Source organism: Rhincodon typus, chromosome 7 (genome assembly GCF_021869965.1).
Source record: "Rhincodon typus isolate 14 chromosome 7, sRhiTyp1.1, whole genome shotgun sequence".
Taxonomy (NCBI): Eukaryota; Metazoa; Chordata; class Chondrichthyes; order Orectolobiformes; family Rhincodontidae; genus Rhincodon; species Rhincodon typus.
The window spans coordinates 41286189-41300579 of NC_063338.1; the positions used below are offsets into that span (position 1 = coordinate 41286189).

The following is a 14391-nucleotide window of genomic DNA, read 5'->3' on the forward strand; positions in this document are numbered from 1 at the left end:
TAGCTGTTTTAAATTCAGGAACTGCCTGTCTATATTTAATGCACTTTCAGTTGATTTTTGACTTCCTTACATTCTTGTGCTGCAGATCACTTAGCTCAGATGGCTGGATGGTGTTTGTGATGCAGAGTGATGTCTATTACCATAGGTTACCATGAAGGCCCTGGCTTCTCAATGTCACCCCTCACCGGAGGTGTGGTGATCTTCAGGTTAAACCATCACCAGTTGTGTCTCTCTCCATCTCTCTCGATAGAGAAACTCTGTGGCCCTCTGGGACTGTGGCACCTTTACTCTTGCCCTGCTCACCCTACCAACCCTTCTACCCATCATATTCCTTGCCAATCTTAATTAACAAACTTCCTTATTGTTCACTCAAGAAAGCCAGGTTCAGGTTAAATTGGTTCATTTTGAAAGATAAGTTCATTTAGTTCTGGGGAGGTAGGTATTTTCAAGGGAAGGGATCAGTTTCTAAATTAACCTTGTCATGACCAAAGGCAAGCGAATGAAGGGGAACCATTTCATCCCTCTCATCAGGAAGCTTAATAATTTTGAGATCTATCTGTAACAAATAGGGGAACCTCTCATCCTTTCTTCTTTTGCATTTGCCCATGCACAGATTTTCAACTTTTCTGTTGGCTTCTCAGCCTTTAAGTTTTCTTTATTTCAAGCACCATCACGCTCTCTTCTCAACCTACTCATTCTACCTTCTCTCGTCACTTCCTCAGCTAGTACTCTATCCTTGAACTCACCGTCCAAATATTTTCTACTGCATATTACCTCTATTTCAAGACACTTGGTTTTAAACGTCCATGTGCAGCAACACGTGCATTAATATTTCATGACTAGGTTGCAACATAAACATTCAAAATTCAACATTTACCTGCAGTTCCTCAATCACCTGCAAATGATATTGCAATAGGGCTTTAAAAAAAACGTAAAGACAAGCTAGGTAATATTGGTTGTCAAGCCTAACATAGTTAAATGGTCTGTAAAGTCAGTGAAGACATTAGGGAAAAATCAGCTTCACAGAAAGAACAATACACAAGTGTTTTGTAATATTGCATCACATTTTATGAAAAGAAAATTTGAAAGCAATATACTTTTCCCAAATTAGAACTCCTTTAGTTTGAACACAAAAAGCTAGCTTTATTAATATCACTTTTCATTCCATAACTGCTGCCAAACATAGAACAAATTTTATCTTACCTGCCTTTCAAGATCTTGCCCAGTAATGCCAGACTCCACATGAGCTGTCAAGTTCTTTTCATCAATCCACAATATTCGATTCTATTTTTGTAAGAAATTTAAACAAAGTAATTGCATCTACTTCGGTCCATTAAAAGCCTCTCTTTACATGTGCATCATCTATCAATACTTGCAATTAAACTACATATGATACACAACATTTAACAGTTCTTGTCTTAGTGGGTAAGGTTCCATGTGTGCATGGCAACCTCCAATACCTTAAAAAGTAATTTTTTTCATCATTTGTAGCAATTCTAAGCAGACTTTTTTCAAAATTTTTTATTCATTCAGGGGCTGAGGATGTTGCTGACTCGACCAGCATTTATTGCCTGTCCTTAATTGTTCAGAAAGGAAAGTTAAGAGTCAACCACATCACTATCTGTCTGGAGTCACATGTAGGCCTGATCAATCAGGATAGCAGTTTCCTTCCCTAAAAGGCATTACTGAACCTGATGGATTTTCCTTAGTGGGAACAGGACATGTCTGATCCCACCCAAGATCTAAAATGAGCATTCTTCCAGCAGGGACTACTGATTAAAACAATCAAGAGTAGGAACCACTCATCAATATCGGAGTATAGGGGTTAACTGTAGCAACTGCAACACTACCTTTGGCCAAGATCAGCAGACTTAGCACATACCACAAAGCAAACTTGGGAATATTCCTTTTATTCATGTCTAACTAGTATCATTGTTACTGGTTTAGTCACGGTAAAGCCTCACAGAGTGGTTAATATTACATGTGCTAAACTTTGGATATCTGCATTTGAAACACTTAGTCACACATTAACTTGATCAGAGCCCAAAAGTTGAATTTAACTGTTGTATGTCACTCAGTGCTTGATACCTGAACGGCAAAAGCAGATTTATGATTTTGCAAGAACTTCAGTGTTACTCAAAGAATCAGTCCTGAACTGAGAACCCACTAAATCACCTCTCTTTAAAAGTTTTTGTGACATCGTGAAGTCACAATAGCACAGCTGTCCCAAAAAGAGTCTTCCCAATACAAACTCTGACAAGACTGCCTATGCACATCCACCCTTATTACATCTATCCATCCATCAATCAAGAAAACATTTCACATTTCAAATACAGACTGACTATTTGACACTATTTTTTCTTTTCTAAATGTTCTATTTGGTCCTTTAGCTGGGACTTCATTATTTTTCGTATTTCTGATAAGCCAACTGGTCTCTAATTCCCAAGGCAATTTCTGTCCTCCTGTTCAAATAAAGGAATTATGTTAGCCATAATAATCCACTAGCACACAGTATTTTTAAAATCAAAAATTACTTTAGAAAAGAAGTACTTTACAAATGTATTTTAAAGAAAGTGGATGTAATCCACCTGGAAGCAAGGCTTCATCCTCTGTGGCTTGCATTGTTATTCAACACATTCCCTTTTTATTTTCAAAGATCTGATTCCTCATCGTATCGTTGTAGGTTATGTATACCTGGTCTATCTCCCTGGTAAATAAAAGTGAAATAATTGCTCTATTACCACCCATGGCATTATCTTGTCTATTCCATAATGGATTTATTGCCATTACAACTTTCACTTTTTTGATGTTCATGTAAAATATTTTGACGTTTTGTTGATATTTGGCTTGATAATTTAGTTTCATACTACCTTATTGCCTTTCTAGTTTTTTTTTACTTCTATCTCAAAATACTTCACTTTCTTATTTACGTACTTTTAAAATTCATTCATGGAACGCGGGCATCACTGGCTGGGCCAGCAATTATTGTTTGTCTCTAACTACTCTTGGGAAGGTGGTGGTGAGTTGCCTTCTTGAACCTGTGCAGTTCATTTGGAGTAGGTAGACCTACAATGCGGTTAAAAGAAGAGATTCCAGAATATTGAACCAACGACACTGAAGGAGCGGTGATATATTTTGAAGTTTGGCTCCTCTGGTGCATGCCTGGAGCTTCAGTGAATTCTTGTAGGGCATCTTGTGAACGTACACAATATTGCTAGTCAGCATCAATGAAGGAGAGAATGAATGTTTATGATGTGATGCCAATGAAGTGGGTTGCTACGTCCTGGATAGTGTCAACCTTCTTGAATATTGTTGGAGCTGTAAAATCCAGGCAAATAGGTAGTACTCCATCTCACTCCTAACTTGTGCCTTGTTGATGATGGTCAGGCTTTGGGAGTCAGGTGGCAAGATACTTGCTACAATATCCCTAGCCTCTGACCTGCTCTTCTAGTCACGGTACTTGTACGGCTAGTCCAATTCAGTTTCTGGTCAATTATGATACCCGGGATGTTGAGTGAAAAATTCAATGATGGTAACGCCATTAAATGTCAAAGGGCAATGGTTCGGTTATGCGCTGTTGGAGATGAAGCAGCTGAAGATGGTTGGACTCACGGTACGATTCAGAGGAATTCCTGCTGAAATGTCCTTGAGTTGAGATGACTGACCAACAACCACACCATTTTTCTTTACAGAAGGTAAAGTGTCATATCCTAAATAAATCCAGTCCCACTTGCCAGCTTTTGGCCCATATCCCTCTAAACCCTTCCTATTGATATACCCAGCCAGACGCCTTTTGTGTGTTATTATTGTACCCGCTTCCACTACTTCCTCCGGCAGCTCATTCCATTAACCCTACCTTGTGTGAAAAAGTTAGGTCAGGTCCCCTTTAAATCTTTCTCCTCTCACCTTAAACCTACGCTCTCTGGCTTTAGACTTCCCCCATCCCGGGGAAAAGACCTTGGATATTCACCCTATCCATGCCCCTCCTCATGATTTTATAAACCTCTACAAGGTCACCCCTCAGTCTCCGATGCTCCAGGGAAAATAGCCCCAGCCTATTCAGCCTCTCCGTATAGCTCAAATCCTCCAACCCTGGCAACATCCTTGCAAATCTTTTCTGAGCCCTTTCAAGTTTCACAGCATCCTTCGTATAGCAGATCTAACCAGTCGAATTTTTCCCTTGATTCTCCAATTGACTTCAGTTTTGCTAGGGCTCGACACCAACTCAGTCAAATGTAACCTCAAATTCAAGGGCAGTCATTTTCACCTCACCTTTGGAATGCAGCTCTTTTGCCTAGGTTTAAACCAAGGCTGCAATGAAGTCAGGAGCTGAGCGGCCCTGGCAGGATCCAATCCAAGAGTCACTGAGCAGGTTTCTGCAAAGCAAATGCTATTTGATAACACCTTCCATCACTTTGTAGATGAGGCCATAGACTAATGGGCAGTCATTGGCTGTGTTAGGTTTTTCCTGCTTTTTGAGTACAGGACATACCTGGGCAATTTTACACATTGTTGGGGAGATGCCAGTGTTGTGGCTGTACTGGAACAGTTCAGCTAGGAGTGCAAGCTGTGGAACACAAGTCCTCACTCAATACTATTGTCAGGGCCCACGGCCTATGCAGTATCCAGGGCCTCCTGTCATTTCTTGACATCATGTGGAGTGTAGTGAATTGGCAGAAGACCGTCATCTGTAATGTTGTGTCATGTTCTGGCTAAAGACTGAGCAAACGCTTCAACCTTATTTTTTGTGCTGATGTGCTGGGTTCGCCCACGATTGAGGATGGGGATATTTGTGGAACCTCCTCTGCCAATGAGTTATCTCACCATCGAACACCATTTGTGACACGATGAAGCAGGACAGCAGAGCTTGGATCTGATTTGCTGGTTTGGAATCCTCATCTCTGTCTACTACTTGCTGCTCATGCTATTTGTCACCCAGGTAGCCCAGTTTTGTTATTTCATCAAGTTGACAGCTCACTTTTAAGTGCACCTGCTGCTGCTCTGACATGCCTTCCTGCACTCTTCATTGAACTAGGGTTGATCTCCTGGCTTGATGGTAACAGTAGAGTGGGGTATATGTTGGGCCACAAAGTTACAAGTTGTGATGGAGTACAATTCTGCTGATGATCACACTGCAACATTGATTTCAACTCAAAACTGAGCATCAATCTGGTTTAGCATGGTGATAGAGCCACATAACACAATGGATGGTATTCTCAGTGTGCACATCTCCACAAGGACTGTGCAGTGGTCACTCTTACCAATACTGTCATGGACAGATGCATTGTCTCCAAGTCTCCAAGCAGATATTTAATCCAATATTTTAAATTTAGTTCTAAGACAGCAAAAATTTGGAAATATCAAGGTCCTACAGACAACAGTGACAATAATAAAATAAGACGTTTCAGTGATATTAGTTGAAGGATAAATATTGGGCAGGGCCCAAGTAGGGATAACCTATTTGCAAAAATACAAATGCCATACAATCCATCCAAGAGGGTAGAAAAGGCCCGCGTCCAACATTTCATCTGAAAGGTGGCACCTCCAACATTACAAGCACTGGATTGTCAGTCAAGATCTTTTGCTCTTGGCTCTGAAGTGGAGGTTGAACCTGTGACCTGCAGACACAGATAATTGTGCTTCCATCAAACCACATCAGCTCAAAGTCTCAAATGGACAATGGAGTTTGAAGGGCCATAATGGCTACAGAAACAAATTTCAGATAAGAGGTTGTCTAGTTGTTCTGTGAAAATTCAAATTTACTTGGGTTTTCCTCTTTCAAAAATGAGATAATACTATTTACTAATGAATATTAACTTCAGAAAATGTCATGCTTTAAATGGAAAATTAAACTTTTCTGGAGAATTTCTCACAAGCATAACCCTTTCAATTTTTGCAATAATTAAACCATTCATTCTTTAATTCAACTTTTCTTGAATGAATGATTTATTTATTATCACTTGCATTTTACAATGAACAATACAGTAAAATACAGTGAAAAGCTTCAACCAGCGCCACAATCCAGCACAGTTTTGGATAGTTTTAGAATAAAACAGATAAAAGATACAACTGAAAGAGTCTGAGCCCTCAGCCAGTTCATCAACAACATCTGCACTGCCACCCCTCCTCCATCATCCCGATGCCACCTGCGCCAGACCAACGTAGGAGTTGCCACTCTTTAGGTGCCATCTCTGCTGCTGGGCCCACCTCACAAACACTGGGTCCCATGCCAAACCCACACTTGCTCCAGGCATACCACGCTGCCGCTGCCACGCCAACACCAGAAGCCCCGCTCTAGGTCTACCCCAACCAGAAGTCCCTGATTCAGCTACGAGACCAGGTCACTACCTGCTCTGTTCTTATGTTCAATTTCTCTCCAACATAGATGAAGTAAGTTCGGGACATTTACAGCTCAAAGTTACAATACCCGAGCATTGATTTGTCTTATGCCACAGGTAAATAATCAAAACTGTTCAATTGCTAGTGATTAAATATGCCTTGTACATCTAAGTTGTTTAATCAACTTTGTTGGCCAGGTTTTGCTAAATTTTCAATGATTCATTCGCAGGCTCTTTAAAGGGCAATGTTAATTCCATATGTCAGGATTGGCTGCTAGAACTTGGCCTCTACTGAATCTTGAACTTCAAAGCATTTTTTAAAAAGCACTAACTTCTGATGCCAGTTAAACAGTAAAATCAATTGTGCACTGCACTTGGCTCAAAACGCATCTATTAGCACATTCCTGGTTTCTCCCACAACTAACATCATTGGTACACACCCATCATCTGGCACCAGTAGTGGGTGGGTCTTTACTCCAGCGATGGCATCACTCGCTCGGCTATTGTCTCCAGCGGGTCATCCAATAGTGGCACGCTCCCAGTGTCCCTCACACTCTGATCCCTGGTGTTGCAAGTTATATTAACATTGTGTCTAGGACTCTTGAGGCACAGTGGTAGCATCCTTACCTCTGAACCAGGAGACCCAGGTTCAAGTTTCTCCTGCTCCAGTGGTGTGTAAGACCATCTCTGATTAGAAAATCTATGTAACATTGTGTCTTGTTCTCCCATTTGTTGCTATTTTCACTATGTGCAACCTACTCATATCATCTGACCTAGTCAGGATTGTTTCTGGGCATCACAATATTCACCACTACTGCCTTACAAATATTGACTTTTCACGGTCTGTATAAATGAACTGTATCTAAAGTCTCGAACTTCCAAATTCTAGGATGCTCATGAATTCTGAGTTATATCACCAAAATAAAAGTGTATCTTGTTAGATGGCAGTCATGTCCAGCAAAGTTGGGCTTTGAAAGAGAGTTTACAGTCTGTCAATTGGATTGTTTCTTCTGGCACTTTCGTGGCATTCTAATCTAGAATTCTATAAATTATTGCACTTCTTAGAAAATAAATGTATTGCATTTTATTGAAAGCTCTTCAGTCATTGGATCTGACATCAAACAGTTCAACTACGTGGGCAAGAGGTACACATGCAGCACTGCCAGTCTGACCATTTTATTAAAAAAAAAACTTATCCATAATAGTTACTCAAAAACTACCAAATTAACTTTTTGGAAACTCCGTAGCACAAAAGCTTAGTTCATTTCACTTAAATCCAGGACCCAGATGATTTTCCACTGCACTGAAGAAGCAAACAAGAATTACAGATTTCTAAAGGCACCATGCTCACCCTTGCCTCCTTTAGACAGGGCAGGATATTAATAAAGTTGTGTGAACTTAGTGGTCATCACAAGATAGAGATGAATATTACAGAAACTGAAAATTAGCAGCCACGCATGTTTGTTGTGATCTTCACATGGTAGAGGCAGATAACATCCAACAGCGTTCTCCAGCTTCATCAGTTTTCTACATTATTGATCTCAATATTCCTTACTGGTCACTACTGTTCTGCAAGTACATTAGTGCAAGCTTTATAAACACAAATTTTTATGTTGTGAAAAGTTTCACACAAATGGATACCCCTACCATAATCAGACACTGGTTCAAAATTTGCCAAAGTAACTTTACAAATCATTATTTATGTGAAGATCATAAAGCATTTTGTGGTGAAGAAATGCCCCACGAGTTGAGAGTTTCCACAAATCGTGGTGAAAATTGCAACTGGCCATCACCCTTCATGAGTTATTATTCAGCTTCACATTAATTTTTAATTAAACTGGACACAAAGTTAGGGCAGAGATAGTAGGAACTGCAGATGCTGGAGAATCCGAGACAACAAGGTGCAGGGCTGGATGAACACAGCAGGCCAAGCAGCATCATAGGAGCAGAGAGGCTGACGTTTCGGGCCTAGACCCTTCATCAGAAAAGGGGGAGGGGAAGGGGGTTTTGAAATAAATAGGGAGAGAGTGGGAGGCGGATAGAAGAGGGATAGAGGAGAGGATAGGTGGAGAGGAAACAAACAGGTCGAAGAGGCGGGGATGGAGCCAGTAAAGGTGAGTGTAGGTAGGGAGTTAGGAAGGGGATAGGTCAGTCCAGGGAGGACGGACAGGTCAAGGGGGCGGGATGAGGTTGGTCGGTAGGAGATGGAGGTGCGGCTTGAGGTGGGAGGAGGGGATAGGTGGGAGGAAGGGACGAGTTGGACTGGTTTTGGGATGCGGTGGGGGGAGGGGAGATTTTGAAACTTGTGAAATCCACATTGATACCATTGGGCTGCAGGGTTCCCAAGCGGAATATGAGTTGCTGTTCCTGCAACCTTCGGGTGGCATCGTTGTGGCACTGCAGGAGGCCCAGGATGGACATGTCGTCTGAGGAATGGGAGGGGGAGTTGAAATGGTTCGCGACTGGGAGGTGCAGTTGTTTGTTGCGAACCGAGCGTAGGTGTTCTGCAAAGCGGTCCCCGAGTCTCCGCTTGGTTTCCCCGATGTAGAGGAAACCACACCGGGTACAGCGGATGCAGTATAGGGCAGCTACTTAACTACCATTTAGCCACGCCACCCAGGAAGGAAACAACTTAAACTGCAAGCATGTAGGTAGCAAAAAGCTTACTTTTGTCTCTTCACTAAATCTCATTCCCAGCTAGTTTCTTTCTACACTTGATTTGACTAAATCACCCCATTTGCTTGCCATTCCTTTCACAATCATGAAATCTCACTGGTTGAGGAAATATACTGATTCCATCCTTTACCAGGTCTCAGACATGTAAAACGCCAAGCAGGTTGCATCGAGTACTTTGTAGTGCAAAAGTTTCAACTACATGATGCGTGGATGAAGTCTAACAAGGCATGCCAGAGTTCTAGGCCAATACTTCACAAAAACTTAACGGGATGTTGCTCCTTTAAATTTTCTTTCTTCTCTACAATAGTGCAGGCTCACTGCAGAATAAACAGCCAGTTAATCAGTTACTCGATACACAATTCTGATTCGTCTCTTTCACTGTCTAACAATTTGTTACATTAACCATAACCAATTTCATTTTTCTCCTACGTTATGGCTTAGCAAATCTTTTATTCTTCACTTGTGCTTTCAACCTCTCAACCCTTATAGTACTTCAGAAAATGATTTCTATTGATACAGTTTTGAACAGGATTTGCCAAATCAAAACCACGATTACTTTCATGTGAAGTACGCTTTGCTTAGATTTTGAGAAAATTGCAAATTTTGCAAATTTGCAAATACACAATTTTGGATTTCTGTTCATTTTCATTTAATGCGTCTAACCAAGCTTTACACCACAGAACAATGATTTTTGGTTTAATTTTTACAAGTGCGTCTATAAACTTAAAACAAAATGCATTCTGATTAGCTTTAATAACTTATATATGGAGGTGAGCACTCAAATTTATTAACATAATTATCACTAGATTGGTAGTTTTAATGCTTTCACACTTTATAAATCAGAAATAGCTGTGTCCTGTGCTCCAACCCCATTCCTCCTTCCGTTGCTAGTACCTGGTACTAGACCTCCCCACTATCCCTGCCTTGCTTTCCTGTAAGCCACCCCCCACCCAAAGAGTACTGACAGACCTCATGACTCCACCATGCTGTCTGGTCGCAGCACTTTCACCCAGCAGACCAAAGACCTCTAATGCCCTGCAGTTAGGAGCTGACACAAGCAATCAGACAGATCAAAGGTCTTTTGCTGCATTTCCAGATGTGTCAATGTAACAAAACCTAAAGGCAATCTGTAGGTGATTGATATATGTATCAGCAGAACACAGTCAAACTGAAGGATCCATATGCTTGAAAGCCATTATCTTTTTGCTCATGTTGCAAGTCCCCAGCACAGTGACCAATTTGTCTTGTCATTTCTTCCAAAAAAAGGGTTCTGTACTTTAGCTGCCCAAATGAAGATTAGTGGTTAAAAAGATACCAGTCATGTGCAGAAGTATAGAACAGAATTTGTGAATTGAAATGTTATAGAATATTTAGTGAAAGTAATTAGCTCAAAATGCAAATCACAACAATCTGAAGATAAAGGTTAATGGACATTTTCTGGAAGCTTGTGAAGAATCTGGATAATGTGGTAATGAGTCAGAGGCATAAGGTGCAATAGAATCCCTACAGTGTGGAAACAGGCCCTTCGGCCCAACAAGTCCACACCGACCCTCGGAGCATCCTACCCAGACCCATCCCCCTATAACCCACCTAATCTGCACATCCCTGAACACTGTGGGCAATTTAACACGACCAATCCACCTAGCCTGCACATCTTTGGACCGTGGGAGGAAACCGGAGCACCCGGAGGAAACCCACGCAGACATGGGGAGAATGTGCAAACTCCACAGACAGTCGCCCGAGGGTGGACTCGATCCCAACTCCCTAGTGCTGCGAGGCAGCAGTGCTAACCACTGAACCACTGAGCCGCCCATAAGTAATGGCAGATCTCAAATAACCAGAAAAGGTTATTTTTCATATTTTAGATGGAAGACTGGAAGTACAGCAAAAAAGATCAACTGTAGGTATAAATTTCAAAGTAGTCAAATTACACCACAATCTAAACTCAGGTATACAATGCTTAGGGAAAAACAGTTTCCTTCAGCACGTAGGCAATGAAAAGTTGAAGCTGTTGCCCAGTGAAGTAGAGAGAGAAACATAGGTACAGGAGTTGGCCATTCTGCCCCTCAAAGCTTGCTCCACCTTTCAATCAAATATGGCTGATCCGTGACCTAACTGCATATGCTAGCCTTTGGCCCATATCCCATAATACCTTTGCTTAACAAAAATTTATCTACCTTAGATTTTAGATTAATAACTGATCCAGCATCCATTGCCATTTTGGAAGAGAGTTCCAAATGCTTACCATCATTTTGTGTGTAGAAAAGCTTCCTAACATCTCTCCTGAAAGGTCGAGCCTTAATTCTCAGACTATGCCCCCTAGTTCTAGAATCCTCAACCAGTGGAAATAGTTTCTCTTTAGCTAACTTGGCTTTTCCATTAAAATCTTGAAGACTTCAATCAGATCAGATCATTTCTTAATCTTCCAAATTCTAGAGAAAACAGACCTAATTTGTATTTGAAAGATTTAAAGTGCAACTGTAAAACAACACTGTGCACACAGCATATTACTCAATGGAATTTTGAAAAAACATGACATGATTTAAATAGACATAGAATCCCTACAGTGTGGAAACAGGTCCTTCGGCCCAACAAGTCCACACCAACCCTTGGAACATCCCACCCAGACCCATCCCCTTATAACACACCCAATCTACACATCCCTATGGACAATTTAGCATGGCCAATCCACCTAACCTGCACATCTTTGGACTGTGGGAGGAACCTGAAGCACCCGGAGGAAACCCACCAGACACTCGGAGAATGTGCAAAATGCTTTGATAATGCAGAAATTCTAGAGGCACACCTTTCAGAATCAATAAAACCGGTGACTATTAGGATGTGCAAACAAACAAATTCATTTTGGAAGCTGGTATATGATCATATCCTTGGCTTAAAAACCATTCTGAAGATAAATTATTTTATTGTGCAACTGTAACCAAGCTAACAGGATACTAAAATAACCTACATTGCCTTTGGGTGCAGCAACAAGTGCAATGATTCCCTAATGCAGACTGGACATTCACTTGTTCCCAAACATTTCTACTGTCAATCAATAGATGAGTAAACCAATAGAAATGTGAGCCACATGAAACAAGTTGTCTCTCAATAAACTCTTAAATACAGTGGAGAATGCTCGATTTCTAGCATCTCAAACCAAATTGCTGATGACGACAACTCTAATATGGAATTACAGAGTTCCACATGAAACTAATCCACCTTATGGACAATTTATTGCCTGGTTCCAATCAAAGGACTATAATTAATGATAATCAAATTGAAAAAAAATGGTTCCAGAACTACAGCCGAATAGCAATGTCTAAGAAATAAAACTGCTAATTTAGAACTTCTCGTCTCAAAAATTACGTCAAATATTTTAGACTTTTCTGAAACTTGGCAAAAATACATACATTTCTGAATTCTGTATTTTAAGATTTTAAATGAGCTGTATCATGGCAAAAATCCTATGATTTCAGTACCAATGATCTCCTGCACTCCTAACTGGCTGCCAAATGTTTTCAATGAGAAAACAGCGTCAGGATAGATATTTATCATTTGTCCCTGTACATTTGTTCAGAAATCAAGTTGAAACAATGTTGTTTCTAGCCAGAACCATTTGAAACATTAACTTATCCAATCTGACAGACCATGTAATTGCCAAAATTAATCTAGGGACTAAACCAGAAGGGAAATTGTTTGGAGCAAGCCGGCAATATCCAGATATCAAAACCCTCACTTCGCAGCATGTAGGATGTGTTTCATTTCATGTTGAACGTAAAAGAATTCCAACAGTGTGAATCACTACTCGGGTTACTCAACTTTTGTTGTGCTGGATATTTAAACTGAGCACATTGGAAATTCACATCAGAAGCTTGCATCCAAAGATCCAGCCAGATTTTTTTTTTTACAAACTGTGAGAGAGACAAAGTTCAAAAGATTGTTTTTATTTTTAGGAATGGTGTTAAAACATTTTACAGTACCAATATGTTTTGATTGCATTATTCGGTCAATGAATATAGTTTTCTACTTTAGCCTTGTGCAGTGACCTGATTTGCACTTTTTAAGAATTGGACAAAAATGGTGAACATGCCATTTGATCTCCAGTGGTCAATAGAATAATTAATGACAATTCTTTAACTCAGAAAAAAATATCTGAAACACAAAGAAAGTTGTTTAAGAATGTGACCCATTTACGGGAACTCCATTTTCACTGTCTATACAAAACAAAATTGTGGATGTAACTAAAATAATTTCTACCACTCCATTTCAACTTATATTGGAAAGCAGTGGAAGAGTTTTCCTCAAGAATGAGACTGGGCTAATTTCTTCATTTTAAAAATCAAAATTTTTCACTCAAATGCTCCCATTTAAGGAGAATTTCTGCTCATGTAGATTGCCTCTGTTACAAGTTACAGAAACACAAGATGCTAGTCTTCATTTGTATACTCTGACATTTCAGACAGGGAATGTGTGACCCTGCTGTACATTTCAGGTTGTTTAATTAACTTTGGAAACTGTGCACCAAACTGCATCGCATGCTGGATGCTTTCAAAAGAAAAAAAGATTTATGGGTTGGAATGTAAAAGTGACAGCATTCTGGGAGCAGTTTAAGCATTTCTAAAAGACAATTATTTAAGAAAAGCACGTTCAACTACCTTAACCCTTTTATGGGCTATAATCAATCTAGGCAAGGGGGTTTTCCCAAGTTAAGTGATGAAGCAGATCAAATTATTTTGATTTTTTTTTTTTAAGAAAGTTAAAAACATGATTCTTGTTTGGAATTCTATAACAAATTAAAATTCATCAACTTAAAACAATACATGACATTAGTTTAATAAATGATTTTAAGCTGGCAAAATCTGAAATATTGGAGGACAAGCTTAATGCAGTTTTGCATCAACGTCTTCTCAGGGCTAGGGCACCTACTGGAGCTAAAATGTGCTTGAATGAATCAGGAAAGGCTCTAAAAATCAGTGGCATTTTCCTGTTGTGTCCAACAAATTAGTGTGCTCAATTTAGTTTTAGCATGTAAACAAATTCCTCACTCAAAACAATTTCAAATGCAATACTCTGTAATATACAAAGCTATTTCAGTTCATAGAACTTTTGCCAGAGACAGTTGTGGTTCGAGCACCACCAGGACTTATCCATACGACAATCAAGGCTGACATTCCGGTGCTGTGCCGAGGGAACGCTACATTGGCAGAGATTCCACTTTTTGCAGAAGTCATGAAGTCAAAGCCCTATGTCCTTCCCTTGGGTGAACATAAATGATCCAATGGTTTTATCTGGAAAATCTCAGGAGTTCTCTCTCGTGTCCTGGCCAATATTTATCGATGAACTAACATTACAAAATCATTATTTGGTCATTATCACA

The 14391-nt window shown here is 40.1% G+C and overlaps 1 protein-coding gene across 1 annotated transcript in view; it reads right to left on the reverse strand.

The window, feature by feature from the left end:
• Window positions 1-14391, reverse strand: part of agps (alkylglycerone phosphate synthase) — a 198260-nt gene that overhangs the window by 155693 nt on the left and 28176 nt on the right. Inside the window, exon 7 of the mRNA XM_048598842.1 lies at window positions 1204-1284. Coding sequence (XP_048454799.1) covers window positions 1204-1284 — 81 coding nt within the window. The remainder of the gene's footprint in view (window positions 1-1203; window positions 1285-14391) is intronic.